This window comes from Corvus brachyrhynchos, unplaced genomic scaffold (genome assembly GCF_000691975.1).
Source record: "Corvus brachyrhynchos isolate BGI_N302 unplaced genomic scaffold, ASM69197v1 scaffold69, whole genome shotgun sequence".
Classification (NCBI taxonomy): Eukaryota; Metazoa; Chordata; class Aves; order Passeriformes; family Corvidae; genus Corvus; species Corvus brachyrhynchos.
In genome coordinates, this window is record NW_008240228.1 from 2,720,171 (window position 1) to 2,745,816 (window position 25,646).

The 25,646-nt window shown below is 47.4% G+C and overlaps 2 protein-coding genes across 6 annotated transcripts in view; one reads left to right on the plus strand and one right to left on the minus strand.

Annotated features, from left to right (window-relative positions):
- PAK5 (p21 (RAC1) activated kinase 5) overlaps positions 1-20,625 on the plus strand; it is a 121,887-nt gene extending 101,262 nt beyond the window's left edge. For 4 of the 5 annotated variants that reach the window (XM_017745252.1, XM_017745253.1, XM_017745254.1 and 1 more), the window contains 6 exons: positions 1,548-2,345; positions 7,930-8,421; positions 10,853-10,986; positions 12,698-12,824; positions 15,334-15,459; positions 15,688-18,548. In XM_017745252.1, the coding sequence (XP_017600741.1) occupies positions 1,548-2,345; positions 7,930-8,421; positions 10,853-10,986; positions 12,698-12,824; positions 15,334-15,459; positions 15,688-16,683 (2,673 nt within the window). In that variant the 3' untranslated portion in view covers positions 16,684-18,548. Of the gene's footprint in view, positions 1-1,547; positions 2,346-7,929; positions 8,422-10,852; positions 10,987-12,697; positions 12,825-15,333; positions 15,460-15,687; positions 18,591-19,195 lie in introns of those variants that run through there. The other variant, XM_017745256.1, reaches the window with a different exon arrangement.
- A 3,680-nt stretch (positions 20,626-24,305) lies between these two features.
- LAMP5 (lysosomal associated membrane protein family member 5) overlaps positions 24,306-25,646 on the minus strand; it is a 10,747-nt gene continuing 9,406 nt past the window's right edge. The window contains exon 6 of the mRNA XM_017745222.1: positions 24,306-25,543. Coding sequence (XP_017600711.1) covers positions 25,365-25,543 — 179 coding nt within the window. The 3' untranslated portion in view covers positions 24,306-25,364. The remainder of the gene's footprint in view (positions 25,544-25,646) is intronic.

The following is a 25,646-nucleotide window of genomic DNA, read 5'->3' on the forward strand; positions in this document are numbered from 1 at the left end:
TTGGAGGCGAAAGGAGTGATCTATTTGTTGTCCCTTATTTTTGCTGTCCTATTGTTTCAGTACCACTGGCTTCAAAATAGCAAACTAGGCGAGTAATTACGGACATAAATCAGAGCAGGGAGCAGTGCGAGGTCAGGACTGCTTTGCTTTTCACCTGCTTTTTCTCAGCTGCCTTTTTGCTGGGAGACAGAGAGGCACATTCCTGTTAATTTTGTGATATTACTAGTGATTAAATGCTTTTTTTGACGAAGTTTGAACCCCTGAGTGCTTTCAAGCAGGGGTTGAGCAGCCTCACCATGCTTGGAACAATACGAGTACAGGGCCAGTGACCGGCCTGGATCTGATATGCCGTGGTTGGTGTTCAGTATTCCACATTCAGCATCTGACATGCCTGGTTGGTTCCCGATACACCACGGTCAGTGTGCAGCACAGGCTGCAGCCCACAGAGGGAAATCTCCTTGGGGTGACCACAGTTACTCCGTTGAGAAGCTCAGTGAGTTAAGATGCAGCCAGAGATATTTAGCCAAAGTAAATCAGCAAAGCAAATGTGGTTTCAGTAGAGCCTGGCTGATTTATGGCCCTGGCCACCGATCTGTACATCTCATTCTTGTCGGGTGTTTGTAAACGTGAAGTGGTGCTCAATGGCAGTCCCCAGGTGAAAAATGGATGCAGCCACGTGTTACAGCCTTCAGGTGGTACTGGCTAAAAAAATAAAATCTTTCTTGAAGATTTCTGCTCACCTCCCATCCTACCAGGAGCACCGGTATTTTGCACAGAAGGGGATAGGGATGGGCAGGGGGATCTTTGGAAGGCTTTGCAATTGTGGGACACAAACAGGGCCAGCACTTGGCATCCCTGATGTGGGTGTCCCAGAGCCAGGGTTGTGCACTGTGGCTTGCTGGATGCTGTGCGTTGCAAGGAGATGGAGTTGAGTATTTTTCCCTCTTTCCTGAGTGTCTTTTATGCTAAGTTAACTAAGAGGCAATCCTCAGTGGGGATTCTGCTACTCAGGAACATACTGTTTTGTGGAAAAAAAAAAAGAAAAAAAAAAAAATTCAGTGCCTACTTAACTGTGCACTTAACTTTTCATTCCAGCAGTTTGTTAAAATAACACATGGAAGTCACCACTGAATGATTCTCCTTTAGCTTATCCATGCCCTGTAAATCAGATTCAGCCCACCAGTTTGGCTTGATGTAGACAACTGAATAACAACAAATAAAAAATAAGTAGTGGGTTTAAATGTCTCTGTTGTTGGCTGCTGAACACCCACCTCTGAAACTGGGCTTTTTGAGAGTGTCTTGGGGTTGCCTGTCAAATCCCAGCTTGCGATCTACACTGAATTTAAATGTTTCTTCATTTCTTCATGTCCTACTGTAAGTATTTATTGAGATTTTTTTTTTAGCAATGAGATACATGACTGAAGAACATAACACATTGCTACTGGTATTTCTGGCTGAATCACAGACTTTTTTCCTTTCTGGTGGTTTTTTTGGTGAAATACTAAACAAAAATCAGTATTTAATCAAAGCAATGTTTTTATTCCCAGACTATTGTTCGAGGAAACAAGCCTCGAAAGGATACTTCAATCAACGGCCTGCTGGAGGAGTTTGACAATATCTCAGTGACACGATCCAATTCCTTGCGGAAGGAAAGTCCTCCCACCCACCACCAAGGAAATGCCAACCATGTGCCAAGGCACCAGGAGGAAAATGGCTACATCACGTTTTCCCAGTACTCCAGCGAGTCAGACACTACCACAGACTATGTTGTGGAGAAATATCGGGACAAGACTCTGTATGGGGAAGAGTTGGACAGGTACTACAAGGGGAGCTACGCCGCCAAGCAGAACGGGCACATGATGAAGGTGACGTCCCGGGACATCTATTACTCAGAAGTGACACCCCTGCAGTCAGACCTCTCCAGGTTCCTCCCGGATTACCATGCACACCTGGAGGCCAAGCCCAAACCGCTGGAATATGGCGGCCTAAAGCTGGAGTATCAGCGGATCCCCAGCGGATCCTCCCTGGACTACAGGGATTCCTTCCCTTACGCCCCGTCGCGAGCGTCAGTGCAGAGCGAGTGCCCCAAGGAGAGGCTGGAGTACGGTGACAGTGACTGGGGGCACAGCCTGGGCAAGGATGACTATGATAAGAGGCCTAAGTCATCCTATGTGGACCCTGCGAGCCCTCAGCCAGCCATGAGGCAGAGGTCCAGGTCAGGCTCCGGCCTGCAGGAGCCGGCCATGCCCTACGGAGCAAGCGCCTTCAAAGCACACCAGCAAGGACATTCCTACAGCTCCTACACCTACCCCCGCCTGTCCGAAACTGCAGCAGGCATTCCCAAGGTAACCTGACCTGCCTGGGGACAGTGCTGCCAGGGCAGGGATCAGCCTCTCCAGAAGGGGAGTGCGAAAAGTAAAAACTAAGGGCAAGGAGCCATGCTTGGGCACACGATGCCAAACATGGCTGGTCACGTCCCCAAGAGTTGTGTGGCTGCTCCTTGGCAGGTGTGGAAACCCACCTGCTCTACTTGGGTGTATGAAAATGGATGTCAGGGACCCGGGGGTTTAAGTTACTAAAAGGCAGGTTTGGAGATGCCCATCTTCTGGGGATTTTATTTGAAATTCCCAACAAGCCCAAGTTCTTTGGCAGTTATTTGTATCCTCGGGGGTTGCTGTATGCCTGAGAAGATCTCAGCAGGAGGTGAGACGCTGGTCTGGTTTGTATATCAGATACTTCTGTGTTCAAATTGTTGTGCAAGGCTGAAACCTCTGTGCTTCAGTGTTTATATTGTATTTATGCCATTTTTATAGTACAAGGTTTATTAACTCTTCACTGCGAAGGAGAGTAGGGGCTTTACCCCTTTCTGCTTTGTTTTTAAGCATTGAAATTAAATCAAAGCAGCTGATCTCACCCAAGGCATTTTAGATGTAGTTTAAAAAAAGGGTTGATGTGCTAGAAAGCTTTTTAGCCATGTTATCTAAAGGCAGCTCCTCTACACAAATCTGTCCCTGCTCTGCCACATGAGGTACATTACCTACACAAGCTTTCCTGCCCTGCCTGCAACAGTTTGCTGAACTCGTTCAGTTCAGTTCAGAGTGCTTTTCTCACACCTCTAGTCACATAACCATGATGACCTGCTTAAGCATCTAATATTCTGCAAGAGATGCTTTTTCAGTGTAGCTTGCACTGAACATCACTGAGTTCCCCTAGCAACGAGCAGCAGGATGATCATTTTTCCAAGGCTGGGGTTGATGTGACGTTCCACGTGCTGAGGTAGGTGCCTATCAGTGGTGAGATCCGTTCTGCTCTCTGATGATACCTGAACATGCATTTGCTTGCTGGCCGTGTGCTCTGAGAACGTGGTTGTGTCCTGCTGCAGTCCCAGGTCTCTGCAGATCCCTGATACCCCGGTGTTGGAGGTTTGTGTGTGTCGTGCTTCCTTAGGTTTTGGCTGCTTTGCCATTACCATGGTGCAGTGACCCATGGGGAAGGATGAGCGATGCATTTTTCATCCCTCTGCATTAAAGCACAGAGCTGGGCTTTGGAGCTTGAGGAGAAATCTTGGGGGGAGTGGAAAAGTTACAGGTCTCTGTAGGTGCCTTTCCAAAGCTCAGGGTGTGGTGGGAGGAGTGTGTGTGGTAGTTAACTGAGTGCTGGCGTGGCATTTGGTGTGGATTCTGGAAGTTGTGAGGAAAATCTGGGATGGGGTAGCTGCCCTTTCCTTTACTGAAAGCAGTCATTTTGTCAGCGTTTAGAAAGGAGAAGGACAAATGCAGTAATTCAGAGGCCTGGTAGCACCTGCTTCTGCCAGTTTCCCACCTTTCAGTAGGACAGAAGAAGACAGAGGTGTTTTTTACAGGATTCCAGCAGTTTGAAAAATATCCATTAAAAGGCAGTAACAACTTTTATTAAAAAAAAAAAAAAATTATGCTTCCATGCAAGATTCATTGTGAGCTGTTCCTCTCCTCAGAGCATCAAAACCACTCCTACAACCTTGGTGTACTGAAACTTGATGATTCACTGTTAAATGCAGCAGTTCAATTCCCAAACCCGTCCACAGTTCCTGGAAGTGAATAGGAGTTTCTTGTCTTGGATGATTGCTGAAGAATCCTCTTTTCAAGGAGGCATTAGTAAGATAATGGTTCATCAAATGGGCTTACTAAATGAGAATCAGATCTCAAGTCAGATATTTTACAAATGAGATTGGGTTTAAAGTATAATTAAAAGGGGTGAAAAAGTAAGCGAAAAATCTGCAGGCAAAATGCGTGGCATCGAAGTTCGTTTAACAAGGATGTTCATTTTGGCTTGTAAACATGACTGACTTCAGTGTTTTTTGCAGGTAAGAGGTGTCAGATAAATCAAATGTCTGCCCTGTTTCATCATCAGTGACATCAGAGTTATTACATCAGACGACTTGCCCTGCCCTGGGCTTGGCCACTGCTGTGCAGTGGGACCGTGGAGGTGAAGGAAGCTAGAGGCTCAGATTTGGTACCCTCTGACCCACCCCTGTGTTACCTACCTGCCCTCCTGTCCTGCACACTAACTCTAGGGCATGGAGTTGCAGAGTCTGCTCTGTTACCCTCACCACACAGAGTTGATGTCCCACCTCAGTATTGTCGCACAATACCGAATTTGTCATGCCAGGTTGGCTTATTTTTGGCCACTCTGTACTGCATGGGATTTTTTTTGCCTCCTCTTCATCTCAGGCAGCCCTCTTAACTTCTGGCACCAAGCTCTATTGTTTCAAAACTCTTTTCCCTGTTGTTTTCCAGTAGGAGCTCTCCGTGACCCCCTCCTGTTCCTCCTCCAAGGGCCCATGATGTCTGCTCTCCCCTTTGCTACCTCGTACTGCTGTAACATAGAAGTGTCTCTTACCATCGTCCTCTGTGTCCCTGTGCACCACGAGGACATTTCCAGCCTGGCAAAGGCAGGGCCAAGCCTTTGCTGTCAGGAACTCTCTCTTTTTTTCCCTGTCTTCCCATTCACATGCCAGCAGCTGTACATGAGTGCTGCCTGCCACCTCTGTGTGTGGAACAGGGAGTCTTGGGGGTTTCTACCAGCAAAGCACCGGACAGTAACCTTTGCCTTTGCCATGTCCCTGGGATTTACAGACCATCCATTCCATACCTTTGACTTGGGCAAACTGAAACCTGATCAAATGGAAATCCACTGTATGTCACGGAGGGGCGAGTCCATCCCACCGGGACTCGAGGATGTGGGCTCTGGCCGCAGGGCTGCGGCTGTGGCTCTGCCGCAGTCCCACTGCAGAGCGTGCGGGGACACCCACTCGGCTGAAAGGCTGCCCAGGCAGCCTCCTCGCAGGGAAGGGACGGACCCCTCAGGAGCAAGCAGGTGTTCCCTCTGCTTGCAGTACATAACAAGCATCGCTGTCACCAGAGCGAGAGCTGAAATGAGTTTAGACACGGTGTTACGTCCATGCTTTAATGGTGAAAAGACCCGAGTGCCAATGTGGCCGTGTGCGGATGCGGGAGATGCCGCTGTGCCATGATGGATGTTGTGTCAGAGCTTCGGCTGCTCCTCTGACCTGATCCTGAATGAGCGCAGGACTGTTTTCTTCTTCCCTTTGTAGTATTTAAAAGCTTTCCTTTCAGTAGGTGACTGCATTCAGTAGCAGAAATAGAATTATTAGTGGAATAAAGTATGTTTGATTTTGCTGTGATGTGGAGCACTGCATCAGGACACAGCCTCGGAGGAGAGCTTCAGCTGATTTACTTATTATAGCTCCTGACTTTTTGTAACATTTCCTGGGATTCAGGAAGTGGGTTTACATTGTACAGCAATGCTAACCTCAGAAAGCTTCCAAAAATTCTTAGCAAGCACACTGAACCCCTGAATTTTCATTCTAAAATTTCACTGCAGAATATTCTTTTGCCAGTGTGTTAAGCTTAGGGCATACTCAGACATGGATGAAGCCTCGAATAATTCATTGGCGTGGATTTATCCGTTTTGAATTTCTAGACCAGGTTTTCCCCATCTCAGTGGTTATAAAGAAAATGGTGCATTTTCAGCCAAAGCAATAATTTATTTGCCTCTACATACACGGATATATAGGACAGGGTTAGATTGAGTTTCCCTCCCTCCACCAAACCATCTGAGCACTTTTCCGCATTAATTAGTTTGGCAGATGTAATGTCCTTCATGAAATTCATGATGTCTCTGACTCCCTTCTATTTTATGGCTGCCCCTGCCTGATGGAGGAAGGGAAGGATGGCTGTAATCATGTGGATTTTTGCCTAAGCAATCCTGGCATCCTGGGAGGCGGCTGTACAGCCCTGTTCGTGCTCGCCGGATGCTCCCGATGGCGGGTGGCTGGCAGCGTGCAAGCCTCGCATGGAAGCAGACTCCAGCTTTTCCGAGGGAAGCCTCTGAGCAGCCCCTCTGGAGAGGCATTCCCTCTTCCCCGCTAAAGCTCTTGTGGAATGAAAGGCCAGTCACGCTGGCTCACGCGGGAGGTGGGAAAGCGCCAACATAAAATTGCACTGGAGGCTTTTCTGCCCACACCGAGGCGACTCCAGCTCCAAACTCCTCCTCGCTGTGCAGAGCCCATGGTGATAAATCGATGCTGCGGCAGACTTTTTTTTCTTTTTTTTTTTGCAGTCTTAGCATAAAATGGTCAAATGATGTTCCACCGCAGAATTCAATTTCACAGTTCAGTTGGGTCCTTGATTACACTGCCAAATTCAGATTAATGTGCATTTAACTAACATGGATCAGGGACTCCTGGCCGGCAGCCAGCAGTAATAGTAGCAACCGTGGGCTGTGTAGAGTTTGCTGCTCTGTCCATCCCTGTGCACTGCCACTGAAATTGATTGATTAAATGAACTCATTGCCATAATTATTTGTAATTGTGCTACATGATGAGCCTGTGTCAAACCACCCCCTGCTCCGAGATGCTCCACACATCGTCAGGAGCAACATACTGTAAATGTGAAGATGTTCTTTTCCAGAGGAAATAAATATAATTTTGGGGTGGGTTTTTTTGTTCTGCATCTTTTGGGGGGTTTTAGTGTGGATAGAAGCAAACTATTATGTTTGTAAATGTGAAGTATTCGTTAGTCTTCAATGTAAGAAGCTTAGAGAAGCTTGGAAAATAAAAAAATAGAAAGGAACCTACAAATGAACAGGGCTTCCCACTGGGATAATTTCCTTTGTGATTTTCTCTGATTTCAGATGAAAATTAGCAGTTTTGTGACACTGCAGTTAAGTAGTGTGTCGCTGTGGAAAATGATTTAAGAAATGTTGAATTGAATTAGGCTCCTCATCAAATTCACGTAAGCAGTCACTCAAACAACAGCTGGTAGCACGGCAAGACAGGAGATGACAGGGATTTTAGGGTACCACCACCTCCACAAGAAGAGGTTGGTGGGTTATCCCTAAATTGCTGGAGAAAAACATAAGAAAAGGCTAAAAGTTGAGAATAAAAATCCAGGTACTGGTAAGACACAAATTGGAATTTGCCAAAGGGCAAATTTTTATCACATCCTTGGATGTGACAGGGATAGATTCTTGGAGGAAATGGCCCAGAGAGCCTGCAGGGCACTGCAGATGCAGAGCAAATACATTTCCTGAAGCATAGGTCCCTCCCAACCAGGGCCATTCTACGTTTCAGCAAAGACTGTTGTATGTACAAACAGGTACCTGGACAGAAAAATGCACCTGAGATGCACGAAAGATCTGGACTTCCCCGGCCTCATGTCAGTGGTGCTGAGGGCACGGGAGCCCAGTGGTCGGAAAATCCCTGCCCAGACAGGGGCAGCAGTGCCACGTTGAGCAGAACGGGGACAATGAGGGAGCACGTTGTGCCAGCTCTGCTGGGTCCTCCGGCGGTGCTGGAAACGAACGGAGTGGAGGGGCAGGGACAAAGGTGCTGCTCACTCAGCCTCACCCTCTGTGTTTGTGTTGCAGATGGATTATGACCGAGCACAGCTGGTTGTCAGCCCACCGCTCTCGGGGTCAGACACCTATCCCCGGGGCCCAGTCAAGCTACCTCAGAGTCAGAGCAAAGTCAGCTACTCCAGCAGCAGCTACCAGTACCCCCTGGTCTACCACAAAGGCCCCCACTATCACCAGCCGCCTCTCCAGCCCGGCTCTCCCTATATTTCCACCGCCTCCTACCCCAGCTCCCCGAGTATCACGTCAAGTGCTTATCCTCCCCCCAGCTGGGGCTCCTCCTCGGACCAGCAGCCCTCCAGGGTGTCCCACGAACAGTTCCGAGCTGCCCTGCAGCTCGTGGTCAGCCCCGGAGACCCCCGGGAGTACCTGGACAGCTTCATCAAGATCGGGGAGGGCTCCACAGGGATCGTGTGCATCGCCACCGAGAAGCACACGGGGAAGCAGGTCGCTGTGAAGAAGATGGACCTCAGGAAACAGCAGAGAAGGGAGCTGCTCTTCAATGAGGTACGTGGGTTGGGTGGTGCAACAGGTTTTTTAGGCAGCAGGTTTGACAGGAGACATGGGCCAAATGCCACCATCAAGAGCCAAATTAATCTTTCTAAAAGAGGTGGTGAGTCCCACACACATCTATGCTGTATAAATACTGTATAGCCAGACCAGTTTCAAGTGAGGTACAGCTCCTCCTGGCTTTAAACTATTATGTTGTCCCAGGAAACAGCTAAGAAATGTGTGAGCTGGTCCGTGCAGTGTATCAGGTGCTCAGACATAGCCCAGCTGCTTTTTTCTGACTGTCCTGACACAGTTTATTCTTCCAAGAGGGAGGATCCAAACTTAACGAGACTATTCAAGAAGCATGTGCACTATATTCTGGCATATACGTGCTTTTTGTTTCCTCCCTTCTTCCTCTCCTAACCACCAGCACTCCCTTTGCTTTCTTGATGGTTACTAAGCTAAGAGCTGGCAGTCCCTTTTTTATGGAACCGTCTGTGTTAATTCCCACATCTCCTTTCCTGAATGGTTGCAGCCAGTTCAAAGCCCACAGCTGTTTATGGGAGAGTGTTTCCCCATGTACGTTATTTTAAATTTTAGAACACTCATTTTCATTTGCCATTTTTTCACTCAGTTGTTTGGGGATGAGAGTACCTCCTGCACCTTGAAGAGCTAGTCCTTATTTAATTTCTACCTCTCTTAAAGAAGCTGATGGGGTGTGTTCAGTGCTCCCTTTTTGAGATCGCTTGTAAATATCCTGATCAATACCAAAACCGTTGCAGGATCCCAGGAAAACCTGTGAAAATGAACCTTTTAATTCTACCTTTTGTTTCCTGTGTTCTAACTATAAGTTGGTCTTCCCTCAGCACATGACAGACTGATTTCTTTAAAACCTTTAAAAACTTAACACTTTTAAATTAAAATATTCGTTTTTAACAAACTTCATGCAGTTCTTCTTTACCCAGTGCATGACTGTCCTGGTTATTTGGGCTTGGCTTTGCCTCTGCTGGAGGCTGTGCTGGCTCTAACCGAGCGTCTCTTGAACAGGAACATCTTGAAGCAGGTCCTACGTGCTGTGCAGGACCAAGCTGCTTCCCTGACACGCTCCAGTCACTCGTGTCATCTGAAAATCCCTTGTCAGCAGTGATGAAATCCCTCTGTCTGTAATGAGGCATTCCCTGGCTGTTGTTCTCTCTCCTGGTTGCCATTCTGACACCCCTCAGTACCCTGTGGTCATGGACACTGTCTTGGCTGGGCTGCCCTCACTGTGGTGCCAGTTCTGTGCAGTCCCTTTTAGGTGCAGGGTTTGAGTCATCCCCTGTATCACCAGCAGTGAGAGACTGGAGAGATTGATGTCTCCAGACATTTTGGGGTGCATTTGTGTGCACGCAGGGGCACGTTGGGCCTTGCCCTGACAAGGGGCAGTGCCCTGCTCCATACCCCCCTAGAGCCAGGCATGGTGCCAGTTCCTGGCACACTGGGAGCAGTGCTCCACACCTGCCCCTGGAGCCCTAATCCAGCCCCAGAGTAGCCACATGACTGTAAATCCCACTCAGGGGAGGGGCCTAGGAAGGCCAGGGGGTATTCAGGCCAAACATGAGGCAAGCACTTGTCTTGACGCTACTGTCTCTTGGACTTTCTGTGAGCTGTGCTGGAACCCAGGGGTTGGTGGCTGCATGTGTCCTTCTCTATATATTTTCTATCTTTCTCTCTTTCTCCTTCTTCTAATTCCCTCTTCTCAGAATTTTTGAGTAACTTAAAATTGAACTTAAAATCAAATTAAAAGCTTAGATTTTGCCAAGTTGAACGGGCCAAGTTAATGGGCTTTGAGAAGTGTTTTACATGGATTCAATGTTGCACAAAGCCTTTTGCTGAAGTTCTCTGATTGCCAGTTGCCAGTAAAGCTTTTTGTTGTTTGACCTCTTGAGAATAACTTGTCGGTATTTCTCCAGTGTGTCTAACTCAGAGTACACAACAAACAGTAAGCCTTTTACAAGTGTCTTTGAGTGAGTTTTCTGGGGCCTTCCTCCAGCATTCTGACGGAATTCTGTGCAAAGCACCATTTGGTACGTGATAAAAATGACTTTGATGCGTTGAGCAATTAATCAGGTTAAAAAAAAAATCTGTTGTACTGAAAGCAACTGGCAATAAAAAAAACCAATTAAATAAATAGTTCTGTTCCTGCAGGCTGAAATAAAGCAATTATCTACTGTTTATACTCTATCAACTAGAGATTCTTTCTTCCTCCTGATGCATTTATGATGACTGATATTTTTATGTAAATATATTGATTTTGTTTATGCGCTGGCATAAGGATTAGGGAGGATGTGATTCATCGCAGAACCTTTCCTAAACACCAGGAGAAGAGTACAGTGAAAAAGAAGGTCAAAACAAGTGTCAGATAAGGCTTGTAGCATTCCCAGCTCGTCCCTTTGTGCCTCTGCAGGTTGTGATCATGAGAGATTACCACCACGAGAACGTGGTCGACATGTACAACAGTTACCTGGTCGGGGACGAGCTCTGGGTCGTGATGGAGTTCCTGGAGGGCGGCGCTCTCACAGACATCGTGACTCACACCAGGTGGGCTGGGGGCTGGGGGGGGTGTACAAAATACAGAGAGAAAACCACAAAACTGCAGAAAAGATACGTGCATGGAGAATAGATACCCACGTATGTTAGGCGTACACACAGTTAAACCCACAGGTATCATGCTGGCTTTGCCATCAGCGATAAGCCAGAATTGCAGATGAACTCCTGTTGATACCAGCATTCGCTAAACCAAAGGGAAAGCAATACCCTAGAGGGCCTGCTGGTAGATGGGGATTTGCTAACACTTTAGGAGGCACTTCAGCAGCAACACAAGTCCTAAAATGGCAAAAAAAAAAAGTTCTTTTCCCTATTTGGTGATCTGTATTGTTGGGTTTGCTGTCATAACCACGTCTGTTGTAAGGCTAATTTCTCCTCACAAAGGTTATCTGCAAACCAACCCTAAAACATATGGGGAGAAGTATTTTTATATCAGAATATTTGTGCTTATGGTGGAGCACATTCAGTTAATATCACACCTACACACAGTAGGAAATTAGCCAGCACAAAAGCTGCAGTGTATGGAACTGTTCTACCTCTTCTGAGGGGAGACATTATATTTTACAGCCCTCTTTACATCTGCTCTTTGCTCATCTGCTTCTGATAAGCTGGATAAAATGGGATTCTTTATTTAATTTCTTCCTGTTGAATGAAAGAAAATTAAAATTTCCACACCAAACCAGTGGGAGAGTATTTAAGGGGAACAAGAACAAAAGCAAGGAATTATAAATTAGAAAATTTGTCTTCTCTCCTAGTTTAATGATGCTCTTCGATCCTACCAAGAGTTGTAACACAGATGTTTTATTTTTTAGTGTTACCTTAGCTTACGTGCTGGAATAAATCACAATGTTGGAAGTATTTGCCAAACCATTAAAAGCTCTATCTTAGATGTGTCTGACAGAAGTTTAACAGCAAACAGATGTTCCCAGGACACTACTTCTTAAGAGCTGTCATCTATTTTTTAACTCAAAATAGTCTTTTCTTTATCATTGGGGTGTTTTTTTTACATTGCATGACCTTCCCTCAAAGATTTTGCTAAAATACTGCAAATGGCACACAAAGTTAAAGCAGAAATTTCCATGGGTGTTTTACTGCTCAGGTAAAAGAGATGCTGGGGACATCAGCAATGGGACAGTGGCACCAGGGTGCACAGCCCATCCCAGGCATTGCACTGTAGCTGATAGAATGACCCCAGAATGGGGTTTTTCAACTGTGCACAGAATGAGAACTCTTGCTGCTTATTTTTCTGCTGAAATACCCAGAATATTTTTATAGAAGGCATAAAAGTGCTCTCAAAGAGCTACAACCCAGGGTCTGATGTTTTGCCTACAGAATTAAGGGTGTTTTTTCTCATATTTATTCCACGCCTGTTTCCATCTCAGTAGTGATTTGCCCTGCTTGGCAAGCAGTGAGCTTACTGTAAATAAGGCATTTCCGTGATTTCCCAGAGGGAAACAGGCTACAGCACATGGCACACTCGGCTTTTTTAGTGCTGCAGGGAGACTGATCCAGAGCTTGCTGCAGAGCTGATCCCCACTCCTCATCTCCCTTTTTTTGACAGAAATAGGACCAGAGATTCACCCCACAGAGCCACTGCCTAAAAGGTGTCCTGTATAGTGGTGTGAATAGGAAGTTGTGCCTCTCCACATCCCCTTTCCCCTGTCTTCCCCAACACTCAGCTGTTCTTTGCCCCTTGCTGTTGCAGGATGAACGAGGAGCAGATCGCCACGGTCTGTCTGTCCGTGCTGAGAGCCCTGTCCTACCTGCACAACCAGGGCGTCATCCACCGCGACATCAAGAGCGACTCCATCCTGCTCACCAGCGACGGCAGGGTGAGCACCCGGCCTTCCCAGCCCCAAGGGCTGCCAGGACAATACCTGTGCACAAAGTGGCACTGCCTGGAGAAAAAGAATCCAGGCAGGGGAAAGAATGGGGTGTGACCTGTGAATAATTTGAGAGCTGAATCTGAAAAACACAGGCCTGGTCTGGCCAGTGATTGACATCTGTGCTGCAGGCAGAGTCCTTGGGGAGGGATTGGAGCTGTCAGAAGGCAGTGGCAGAGGAAACCATGCAGCAAGGGTGATGATCAGGTGATGGGAGACCACCTTCTGGGCTGCACCACTCCTACTCTGATGCCTCTCAAAAAACACTTCCTTTTTACTATACTTAGTTCTGTACATGTGCTCTGCTTCTCCAAGCTGCTTAGGAGGCCAGCATCAATCTATGCAAATAGCAAATAATCTGTATTACTGCTGAAACCCTCTGCAGATGGTGAGAGTAGCTTTCACACTTCCAAGATGCTTGATGAAATCTGTCCCACGCTTCCATTTACTTGGATGAGATGCTGCTGCCTGTGACTTGCTGTGTCTTTGTGTTGTTAATGAGCAGAGGGAGAAGGGGACAAAATGCTGCACGTGACTTGCTCAGTAAACAAAATGTAGTTTGCACATAAAAAAATAAGGGTTGCTCCACTGGTAGTACACACCTGTCTAAGGCAAGATGTGGAGGGTTGGACTGAGCTTCCAAACTCAAGAGCTTTGGTTTGGAAGCAGATCCAGACCTTCCCCTTCCAGAGGTAAAGCTCTTGGCTTCCCAGGCCTGGTCTGACTCTTTAGCCAAAGGCTTGTCTGTCTACTTTGATGCCCACTTCACCAAGGGAGAGGGAATTTCTTCCTGCAGCAGTCACAGGCTGCTCCTGTTAATCCTGTCAAGGAAAGAAAATCCCATGTGTGTAGGAGTTTCTCAGTTGTGATTTCAGTTCATGTTGCTGAAATAACATCTGATCTGCGCTCGGGATCTGCATACAGTGCCTCATTACACTCATTACTCCAGCCCTTATTATCTGCATTGCAGATTTCTTCATGGCTGTGTTGTGCAATTATCTTTTTTTAGAAAATCGTCGTCTTTTATGTACTCGAATGAGCAATAGATATGCAAAACCTCTTGTGCTCCCACAAAAGAAGACTGGGCTCTGCTTCCAAAATATGCATTATTTCTTCCATTCTTCATCGTGTAAACTGAAAAATACATTTAGCAGGGAGAACTTGGCTATTATTGGCATTGTTTTAGAAGTACCAACAATCATTTCATAATTCTGTTAAAAATAATACCCATAACTTTTAAAAAAGTAATGTCTGTGCTGAATCCAAAAGAAAATAAGTGAGTGCTGACAGTGAGTCTACACAATGCAGGGATTTATGCAGCTTCCCACTCCACTTGTCTTGTTTGGGCTCACTTTGTATCCCCAGGCACTGATGGGATACACAGCCTGTGGACCTTGGGCATGGGTAACCACTGAACTGTGCAGTGATGGGGGTTAGGAAAATGTCCAGGAAAATCCCTTTGGTAGCTTCCAGGCCTCTAAGTAAGTACTCAGAGGGTTAAAAAAAATAGTTTAGCCTTAAGAAAACAAGCTGTTTCTGGAAGTGGGTGATTTCACCAATCCTCAGACCAGCTTGTTGTGGTTGGAGGTTGGAGGAATTTTCACCTTGGCATTGTACAGCGACAGGGAGGGGGAGGTGATAATTTTCCATAATTTTTGTTGTTAAAAAAAACTGTCATAAAAGTGTGAGCCAGGCACATGATGCAGCAAGAGCTGCTCTCTGGAGTGCTTGTGTATCCCATTATTTCTATTTCAGGTCACTGCCACAGCTACTCAAGGACAGTACTAATTCCTGAGTTCCCAAGCAAAGGGAACAGGTTAAGTCTTTTGCAAGGAGTCTTGTACCCTTCCCTGCCTTCTCCACCTTAGCTCTCCTGCTACACAGAGATGGCAGCTTCTTCAGTGATAGTCCACAGTGTGAGGTCCTGGGCTTGACAAACCATTGGAAGAGGTTTTATTTTCTGTGGGTGGTAAAAGGGAATGGGGGTGAATGCCACTTGTTTCCCACATTTTCTGGCAAACTCAGAGATTGTACAAACAAGGAGTGGGAGGGGTAATACACCTATTCACTTGGAATATGTGTATTACTGGATATCACATGTTGAACTACAAACATGGGGGTTCTATTTGGAATATTTTGTTTTCCTTCCATTTTTAAGTGTTACAAGCCATTTATCACCTCTGCATCCCTTGCTGGTGGAGAGGCAATGGGCTGTGACAGATGATACCAGGAATGAGCAGCTCTGCCACTCTCCTACATCTCCCCTTGCCTTCATTTTAATGAGCTGCATGTTCCCCAGGCTGTGCTCCCATCTCCAGACATTCCTTCAGAGCTGGGCTGCTGTCCTGTCCCAGGAAAACGCTGCAGCTCCAGCCCTGTCCCTCCAGCTGCAGCCTGAGGTGTGTCTTGGCAGAGTTTGCCTTGTTATTCAGGAGGGGCTTTTACTTCTTCTTTGCAGATAAAATTGTCCGACTTTGGGTTCTGCGCCCAAGTGTCAAAGGAGGTCCCCAGGAGGAAGTCCCTGGTTGGGACACCCTATTGGATGGCACCGGAGGTGATATCCCGCCTGCCCTATGGCACCGAGGTGAGCACAGCGGGCACTGCCAGAGGGGATATCCCAACCGCCCTATGGCACCGAGGTGAGCACAGCGGGCACTGCCAGAGGGGATATCCCCCGCCTGCCCTATGGCACCGAGGTGAGCACAGCGGGCACTGCCAGAGGGGATATCCCGCCTGCCCTATGGCACCGAGGCGCGCACAGAGCACAGCGGGCACTGCCAGAGGGGATATCCCAACTCCCTATGGCACCGAGGTGAGCACAGCGGGCACTGCCAGAGGGGATATCCCAACTCCCTATGGCACCGAGGTGAGCACAGCGGGCACTGCCAGAGGGGATATCCCAACTCCCTATGGCACCGAGGTGAGCACAGCGGGCACTGCCAGAGGGGATATCCCAACTCCCTATGGCACCGAGGTGAGCACAGCGGGCACTGCCAGAGGGGATATCCCAACTCCCTATGGCACCGAGGTGAGCACAGCGGGCACTGCCAGAGGGGATATCCCAACTCCCTATGGCACCGAGGTGAGCACAGCGGGCACTGCCAGAGGGGATATCCCAACTCCCTATGGCACCGAGGTGAGCACAGCGGGCACTGCCAGAGGGGCTATCCCAACTCCCTGTGGCACCGAGGTGAGCACAGCGGGCACTGCCAGAGGGGATATCCCAACTCCCTATGGCACCGAGGTGAGCACAGCGGGCACTGCCAGAGGGGCTATCCCAACTCCCTGTGGCACCGAGGTGAGCACAGCGGGCACTGCCAGAGGGGATATCCCAACTCCCTGTGGCACCGAGGTGAGCACAGCGGGCACTGCCAGAGGGGATATCCCAACTCCCTATGGCACCGAGGTGAGCACAGCGGGCACTGCCAGAGGGGCTATCCCAACTCCCTGTGGCACCGAGGTGAGCACAGCGGGCACTGCCAGAGGGGATATCCCAACTCCCTATGGCACCGAGGTGAGCACAGCGGGCACTGCCAGAGGGGATATCCCAACTCCCTATGGCACCGAGGTGAGCACAGCGGGCACTGCCAGAGGGGATATCCCAACTCCCTATGGCACCGAGGTGAGCACAGCGGGCACTGCCAGAGGGGATATCCCAGCCCCATGGAGCTCTGTCAGAGCTGTGCAGTTCGGAAGCACTTACACAGGTATGCTAAATAGCAGCAATTACGTTTGCCCCCGAGTGCTACATCTCGCCTGGTTTGAAAGTTATTTCCCCAAGATGAAGTCATTTAGCAACTCCATTTAGTGCTCTGAGCAGTGTAATGCCTTTACATACTTCGGTTTGGGGTGCTGTAGTAAAGGAAACTGGCCTCATTTGCGCATTGTGAGAGGCCCTGTGCTGCTCTTTAATATCAAGCCTGCAGGCTGGAGCTGCAGTCACAGGTGTGCACACCTGCATGTGCCAAACCAGCAGCCTCCTCACACGCCCTTCCTGCACAGCCCGGTCACATCAGCATTTGCATAGAGCCAGTCTGCTTTCATCCAGCTAAAGCCTGCCATTCCCTTCCTCTGCAGCAGTGCCAGCAGAATCACAGGTCCTGTAGGGTCCCAAACCCCAGGGCCAGCTGGGTGGGTTGCATTGCCACCCTCTCTGGTAGGATTGGTCTCCGCATGGGCTCATTCCTTGCAGTCATGGCTGTCATTAGCTGAGAGACAGGGGTAGGAAAACCGCTTCTGTGGGAGCTATTTCAAGCGCTGCCAAATGTTCTGAGAAAGGCAAAGTGCACATTTTTACTGGAAGCCTTCAGAGGAGTCCAGCAAGGTGTGGGCACCCGGCAGCTCTGCAGTGCCATACCCCATCCTTTAGGCTGCTGTGAGTCACGACACTCCTGCCCTGCAAAGCCTGGGAAGAGCAATCCCCTGTGCCGCGCTCAGCCGTGACAGTGACTCACAGCGGGGACACGGCTGCCTTTGCTCCTCTGTGTGGGGACAGAGCTGCTGCCTGAGAGTGCTGAGAGGAACAGCTGCAGAGCTCGACCCTGCCAGGCAGACAGAGCCAGGAACACGGATATGTTTCCACACGGGTACACATATCCATACCTATATAGAGTGTAGGTATATAGAAATACAGATACACACAGGGAAGGGGAGATGAGCTGAGCCAGGAGCTGCTCCATCCTCATGCTGCTCTGGCACGGCACAGCAAGAGCACCCTGCAGGCACTGCTCTGCACACTGCTCTGTGCTGTTGTAGGAGACATTCCAGGAATAATAGCATCAACTATTATTAGCCCATTAATAGCTCTGGGAGGATTAGAAAGTGGTTGAACTTAGGGCTACATTAAGTTTCCCCACCAGAAGGGAAAGAAAAAAAGGATTTAAAGCTAAAGGATAGTGTTGGCAAAAGAGCAAAAGCAGAATGAAGTGGCCCTGGCTGTATTTGGGCTGGCAAATGACAGGAATTACAGAGGATTGGGATTCTGGAGCAGCTCTGCAGCAGGCCAGAACTAAGAAAAAAAGTTGGGTTTTTTTTTTTTTTTTTTTTTTGGAGCTGGAGCTGAATCACTTTCCAGAGTTCTTATATATTGTGTTACCTGTGCTGGCTGTAAACAGGCCTGGGTGTAGTGAGTGATTGCATTTGCCTTGGGGTCTTGAACGGAGTTCCTGTAGTCTTTAAGCTTCAGGGGAATAAAGTGATTTCACAGCTCTCCAGCAGCTGCAGAGCCAGCCTGGGGTTGGTGTTCAGTGGGTGCAAATCAGTGCAACTGGAATGCAGGGCAGCAGGACACAGCCTCTCCAAGGCACAGAGCTTCCAGTGGCCAGCACCTAAACCAGCTACAGACCCAGGTTTATAAATCCCTGCTAATCTATTTTGTCGAGGCACTCAGTGCTCCAAAGGAAAATCATGGTTGGCTGGTTAAAAAAGAAAGATGGATGGTGCTGGCTCTGCAGTCTGCTGGCTTAGACTGGCAGCAGACAGCAGCATGAGCTGGCTCCGGGGTTTGCATGGTCCCATGTGCTGAGCCTGTTGGCCCCCCTGCTCTGCCAGCAGTGTTCATGGCCCCTGTGTGTGTTCCAGGTGGACATCTGGTCCCTGGGCATCATGGTGATCGAGATGATTGATGGGGAACCCCCCTACTTCAACGAGCCACCGCTGCAGGCCATGCGCCGCATCCGGGACAACCTCCCACCCCGCGTGAAGGACATGCACAAGGTCAGGCTTCCTGTGGGGATCAGGGGTTTGCACAGTCACGTCTTCAGGAACACTGCAGGCACACATCTGCATGCCCAAATGATAACTTAGATCTCTAAGGCCCCACCTTGAGCCGGGGATCCTACACAGGATTCCTGTGGAGAGGAAGTGAGGCCAAAGCCATTAGTCATGGCCTTGTTTCTGCCTGACTCTGGCTTTGCTTTTGCAGCCAGTGGTGGCAAAGGGAGCTAGGCAGAGCCTCATGCTCCCTGTGCTTCCCACCCTGCCCAGGGACCAGAGTACATCAGCTCATCGGCCCTGCTGCAGGTGGGTTGGTATATCCATGCCCTGTGCCAAAGCCTTTGGGCACCTCCCAGTTTGGGTGTTGTTTCCATCAGACCTGAGCCCTCAGCCTACCTTAATGCTTAATTGGGTACCCCAGTGGTACCCAAATACTTCAAACATTAGCAGCACATCAAAGACCCACAGCCCTTCAGCTCAGCACAGCTGTTGCCATAGGGAAGATCAGAGTGTCCCTTGTCTTCCCAAGAAACCAGCATGCACAGAGCTAGCCTAGCTGGAACTGGGTGTTTCTGTCCACCCCTAATGCCAGTGTGGTGTTTCAGGTGTCCTCGGTCCTCCGGGGCTTCCTGGACTCGATGCTGGTGCGGGAGCCCTCGCAGAGAGCCACGGCACAGGAACTGCTGAGACACCCCTTTCTCAAACTGGCTGGGCCCCCCTCCTGCATTGTGCCCCTCATGAGGCAGCACAGGCATCGCTGAAGCTTTTTGGGAAGAGGTCAGTGCAGAGCCTGGCTCATGGCCATGTGGGAATGCCAGCAGTTGTGTGGGATCCGCAGGCAGGGAGGAGGAAAACCTTGTGAAGGAAACCAGCCCTGCGGAAATAACGTGGTGTTTAAAGAACCCCAAAGCCCAGGCAGTGCCCTCTGTGCTCCCTGTGTGCCAGGGACAGGGAGCAATCCCGGCCAGGCTCCCAGCACTGCTGTCTGCTGGGCCATCCAGGCAGAAGGCACCAAATGCCAACGTTGGAAAGGTAATTTTAGCAGAGGAGAGCACAGCCAGAGCGAAACACCAGAACTTTAGTGCAGGCTACAGCACTTCTGTTTTAGAAGAACACTTTTCTGACAAAACAAAGCACTTTTTATCTCAGTCAGAGCAGCGCAATGTATTTTGCAACAAGTTTGTAATTTTCTGTACAGTACGTTTTGATAACTTGCAGTACTTTGTCATGTAACTGTTGTGTTAGTTGAAGTAATAAGTGTAACTTAGCAAGAATTTGAGAAGATGAAGTTTCCTACTTTTTTAACCCTTTTGAAAACAGGAAAAAAAAAAAAAAGAAACCACAACCACCTTTAGGAAGTTGTAAGGTTTTGCAGATTTCCCATGGGGTGAGGAGGGGGCTCATCCCGCCCTCACAGAAGCTGGAAGAGCAAAGGATCACTGATGCTGGTGGGAGCACCTGGCTTGGGGCACTGGGTGCCAGTGGCAGTCCCTGCTCTGCTGAGGGCCAGCTGTGGTCAGGGGCTCCCCTTTCCCCCCTTGGCCCAAGGGGCCTCCCAGGCCGGGGTGATCCCTCTTTTTTTCTGCCACCACACAGCCAGTTCTGCCACCACAGAAGCCTCCACTATTTCTGTCATGCTCTGGCAGTGGAGAGGGAGGGCAGGAGCCCTTCCTCCTATCCCAGCGGGATCCTGGAGTTCCAGCAGAGCCGGGGGATGGGAGGGGATGGGACGCGCTGCCAGGCGTTTGCCGTAGAGGAGAAGTCGTGCTGCTGTCTAGACCTTTCTGAATGTTGATGCAACAGTTGACTACTGCGGTACAATTTTGTGTTATTTGTTGGATGACTTTGCATGTTAACTGTAGGCCTAATAGATTTGCCTTTAAAATTTTTAGAAGTGCTTCATAATTATTTCAATGAGAAATTAATTTTATTTATTAAATGATTAGTTGTTCTTAATTCTGTATAATACAAAAGCCATGTTTTTCAAGTTTGTTTTTTTTTTTCTTACTGACCTCATTTTATGGTATCTTTAAGAACCACAAAGCCAACTTTGTGAAAACACAGTTTCTTTCTTATTATGGAATTTCATAGTTAATAAATTGTTATTTATTGTAGTAAATTATAACCAAACATCTAAACCTGGCAGGAGCTGTTGCTTAAAGATCTTCCTCTGGAAGAAAAGAGTTGCCAATAGTAAAGAAGCTCCTTTAGTTCTGCCCTTAACTTAAAGAGAATTTGGAGGGAGAGAAGAAATTTTAAAAAGAGAGAAAAAAGGAGATGAAGATGAGCTGGAACATGGAATAGATGTTCTTACATCTGTGTCTTATCCCCACTGCTCTCTCTTCCCAACCCTGTTTGCACATTCTAAGAAGACACTGAAGAAAATGTGTTTGGCTCCCGCCGCCCCACAGCTCCCGGAGCCCACCCGGCCGGGAGCAGCACCCACAGCCTCCCAGGGCTCTCTTTTGTAGTCTTGACAACTCAGGAAACCAGGCTGCACCAGTCCAGGCAATGGCATATGGCACAACTTAATACTAGCCACAAAATTAACTTTTTTAACCATCTTTGAATAAAAAAATGGGGTTGGTGGGGGGTTTTTCTTCAATATTCAGCACATTTTAGGCTGTACAAGTGAAGAATTTTCTGCAACTTTCTTATCATTAGATACTTTAAACAGTGTTCATTGAGTTTACTGAGAGTTTTGTCGATTATGAAGGGGGTTTTTTGTGAACACCAGCTACTGGTGAGACAAATGCACATGCAAGTTAAATAAATTAATTAATAAACACTTTAAGTTTCAGTGTGGGTTTTTTTTTACCATGCCTTTTTTCTAGTTTATAGATTTGACTCAGTCCCACAGTATTGGACCAAGCAGATAACAAGGAAAAAAAGTGTGTTCTTATATATCTATATGATACACATACATATATAAATAAATAGATACATGTATATAAACAGTGATTTATAGAGCTGCCTCAAGTGATTTCTAAGTGTCAGTGCATTTCCACCTTCCTTTCTCTGCCCCTTAAATAATCCCTTTCTTTTTTTGCCTTACACATCCCTAATTTTTAGCTCACAGCTGTTGATCTCTCACACCTACTGAGAGCAATTCCTCCCCGTTCCCCCAGTAGCATCAGTCAGCTGATGAATCTACAATGTTATTTGTAAGACTTGAAGATAGCAAATGAGGATTTATATTACTTTTGGGTGCTGACGTCAGTAAATACTTCAAAATACATTGAAAAAATGTAATGCCATCACCTAAAAACAAACAAACAAACAAGGCATGTTAAGAGCATCCAATCACTCAGAAGCTGAGGCTGTGCTCCAGGTATGGTGGGATATTCCAATGAAATATTCCCACCTGTCACTAAGGAATGATGGCTTTTTCTGAGCTCACAGCTCTAAAACTATTCCCAAATACTCATAGTAGCAGAGGCCAGGACATTTACTGACTATGTCAGCCCCCTCCTCAGCAATACATCAGTAAATTATAATTAAAGTTCTAATCACAAGTACTCTGTAAGTCATTAGCAGCTGCTTTAGTAAGTGCTTAATTATTACAGGTTCTTACAGAGCTCAGTAGGGTGATAAGGTGTATTTATCCACCTTCTACTGCTGTGTTCATAAACATCTATAAAGCAAAGCTTTCAATTTGCAACTCACCCATAAAAAGCCATCAATGAATGACAGCTAAATACAAAATTAAATCACAATAAAGTGCTGCCATCCTCAAGATGCTGCTGCAGCTTGACAGGCAGGAGGGAAGCTGGACATAATCTCTCTCATAAATAATTTTTCATAAATAGACTTGAAAAGCTTAAAGCAATGGAAAAATCAGGTCAATTTCAGTAAGTTTTGGCAAAAGGATGGAAAGAATTAAAAGACTTAAAGGGTTTTCACCCAAAACCGGAAATAACTTTTTTTTTTTTTTCAACCAAGATACATCGGTTTGGGACACGAACTCACCGACCTGAAATTATTGTTTCTTTTTCCTTTCTTCCCCAAAAAGGAAAAACATTTCAGTCCAACAAGAAACCAATATTTTCTGTCAGTTCAGAAAATCAAGAAATTAATTATTTTATTCCTGGAACTCCAGTCCCTAGTAGCTTACAGACACACTTGCCCCCTGAAGGTGATGCCAGGTGCTTCCTAAGGGAAACCCTCATCTGACATGAAAACCAGCAAATGTCCTTCAAGTTTGTGGGCACAGGACCTGCATCAGCTTCTGGGGGCGGGGGGTTGTCCCCGTCCGCTGGCCACCACCTCAGTGCTCTGGCCAGTGCACAGGCACCAGGATCAGGCAAGGACAGTCTCTGTGAGTGCCCTGACAGGGTCAGTGCAGGGTGAATTAAAAACAGTTCACAGAGTCCACCATAAATGAGCCTTTTCTCCATCTTAAATCCACAAAGCTGTTTGGGAGCATCTCCCTGTTACACCAGGCAGGTCTTGCTCACGGGTGCAACAGAAGAAGCAACGCCAAGGGACTGAGACCCACCAGCAGCTTTACCTGGACAAGGTACAGCCACCTCCCAGAGCAGCCTGGGAATGGTGTCCAGGCAGCAGCTCTGTCCCTGGCTACTGCCCATCCTGCACTAATACTCAGCAGCTCAGCCAAGCCCCAGGTTCTGCTGCCTTTTACAGCTCCATGTGAACCCCCTGAACATCCCCCTCTTCCAAGGGAGGAAGCCAGCCAGGTGGGAATATCCTCTTAGGGACCAGGATGGCTCCAGTTGGATGCAATTTCTCCCATCATTTCCACAGCCACCTTGCCAGAATGTCCTATCCAGGAGACAAATGACAGTGGAGGGGCTCCTCTGGCATCTGCAGCTCAGCTGTCGGCTTCCTTTCTTTATTTAATCATTCTTTGGGATGTCACAGTAGCAGATGTGCCAGGCTGATGGGAGCTGGCCGGGAGAGCCCTCCTGGCCCCTGGGCAGACACGGGTGAGGCAGGACAAAGCTCCTCTCTATTAAGGATGAACCTTTAATCCTTTTATTCACCCTCCTGATACCTCTGGCTTTTTCTAACTGCCTCTAAAAGAACCTTTCTATTTCTTTGTTAATTATCAGCTCATTGTACACAGTGGCACTTGGTCAGCCTAAAGCTCACCTAAGACCCTTTCTCTGGAGTTTTAAAGGAAAAGGGCAAAGCCACAATCATCATTAGTGCCATAATTTTGCTTCTTGCATCCAAATGAGGAAACAGCTGAGCATAACATTGAAATGAGACCAGAAATAAGACAGGACTGAAGGAAGGCTTGTGTTGCATCCACCTTCATCAAAAAAACCCATACAGTTTGGAGGAAACTACAGCATTAAAAAACATTTAAGTAAGTTTCTTCTCTTGCCTTTTCCCAACATTGAAATTACTATTTTTCTTTGCTTGAGTTTTAAGCTGAAAGAAAACAGTCAAGCCTCTGTTTGAATTAAATCAGTTTAAGAGCAAGGAAGTATTTTCCATACCCTAAATTAAGACAAGGCCTGGACTAAATCCTGCTGAGGTAACACCAGAGCCAAGGGGAGTCAAAGGATTCAGTGGGAACTGGACGGTACCAGAATAAAACACATCACTGCCCACACAACACACGGGAAAAGCAACCAAGAGATAGAAGAATATTAGAAACAACCAACAAATCACAGAATACTGAACCACCATGTCTTCACCAAGCCATTTGCAGCAAAACCACTGCTGGAATAAATCCTACATGTAACATCCACTCAGATGATGTATTTGTGCTCCAATTCCATTTGGTACCATGGAGTGAGTGCAAAGCATTACATCATTTCAAAATAAGAAGGCAAATCAAGTATTATATATATATACACATGTTTTAATTAATTTTAAAAATCACCTACATTTAAGGATAGATTTCAAGGGTTCCCTAGTATTTTTCTGTTACATTAGATTAAACCTGAATAATCTGCATAGTAACTTTAACATTACTGTTTTCTTTTTCTCTTTTTTTTTTTTTGTTTTGTTTTGAAAATTATCAGTTGCAGGTAGCAATGTAACATCTCAACCACAATCACAATACGTGCAGGATGCCCAGCCAGAAGCATTTCTCAGTTGACTTGCAGTAGCACGGCACTTTATAACTTGTGTATCAATACTTTTTTTTTCTTTTTTTTTTCTTTTTTAAGTTTAGTTCAGATGTGGCTCAAGAAGCAAAAACAAACTTTCTTCACTCAGTCTCAAGTGTGTGGGGTCAGCTCCACAGCTGTGATCTGCTCCATTGGAGTTTCTGACCTTGAATTTCTATTTTTTTTTTTCAAAGCACACCTGCATTTGCCTCCATGTTTTCCTAACATGAGTGCAAACTTAAGGATGTGGTTTGAGTCCCTTCATTAGAGGGCCTGAATGAACCCTGTGCAATGGCTCTGTCTCCCAGCCCTGCTTCCTGCATGGACAGGAACGTGGAGGGCTGAATGCTCCAAAGGTGATGCAGGGGGAGGTAAGAATCTCTTGAGACGGGAAAAAGGGAAAAAATAAATAAAAAAGCTAATTCTGTTCCCAGTGTGAAACTCTGACATGTGAAGCATTTCTGTTTCCAGATGATCAGCCCAGCTGCTTAAGAAGGTATTCAAACCACCTACAGACACCGAGTCTCCTTACAGAGTCTGTTAAAGCCAAGCCTCAGCTTGAGTGTCTCCATGAAATACTCAGGATTAGGTGCTGTGAATACCATCTCTTGCCCCTCCAGAACCTTTCCTCGCCCACAGAAAAAAGTGCTTTTTCTACCTGATAAACACTCGGGTTGCTTGGTCCTGCTCCCTATCCCATGTGTTTGTACTGAGATCTGTCCCGAGGGATCTGCACCTGGCTGGCTGTCAGCTTGTGGTGGATGTGGTAAATGCCGAGGGTGACCACGATAACCAGCCCCAGGATCAGTCCCAGGATCAAGGGCAGGGTTTCTTCCAGCTGCTCCCTCTGGTCCACTGGGCACTTGTGTTCTGCAGAGAAAGAAAGAGGGGAAAGAGGGACGTGACTGAGACACTGCCAGCCTGAGCTGCTGCCGTGGTGGCTCCCCAGACACGGCTCCACGCAGGACGGAGC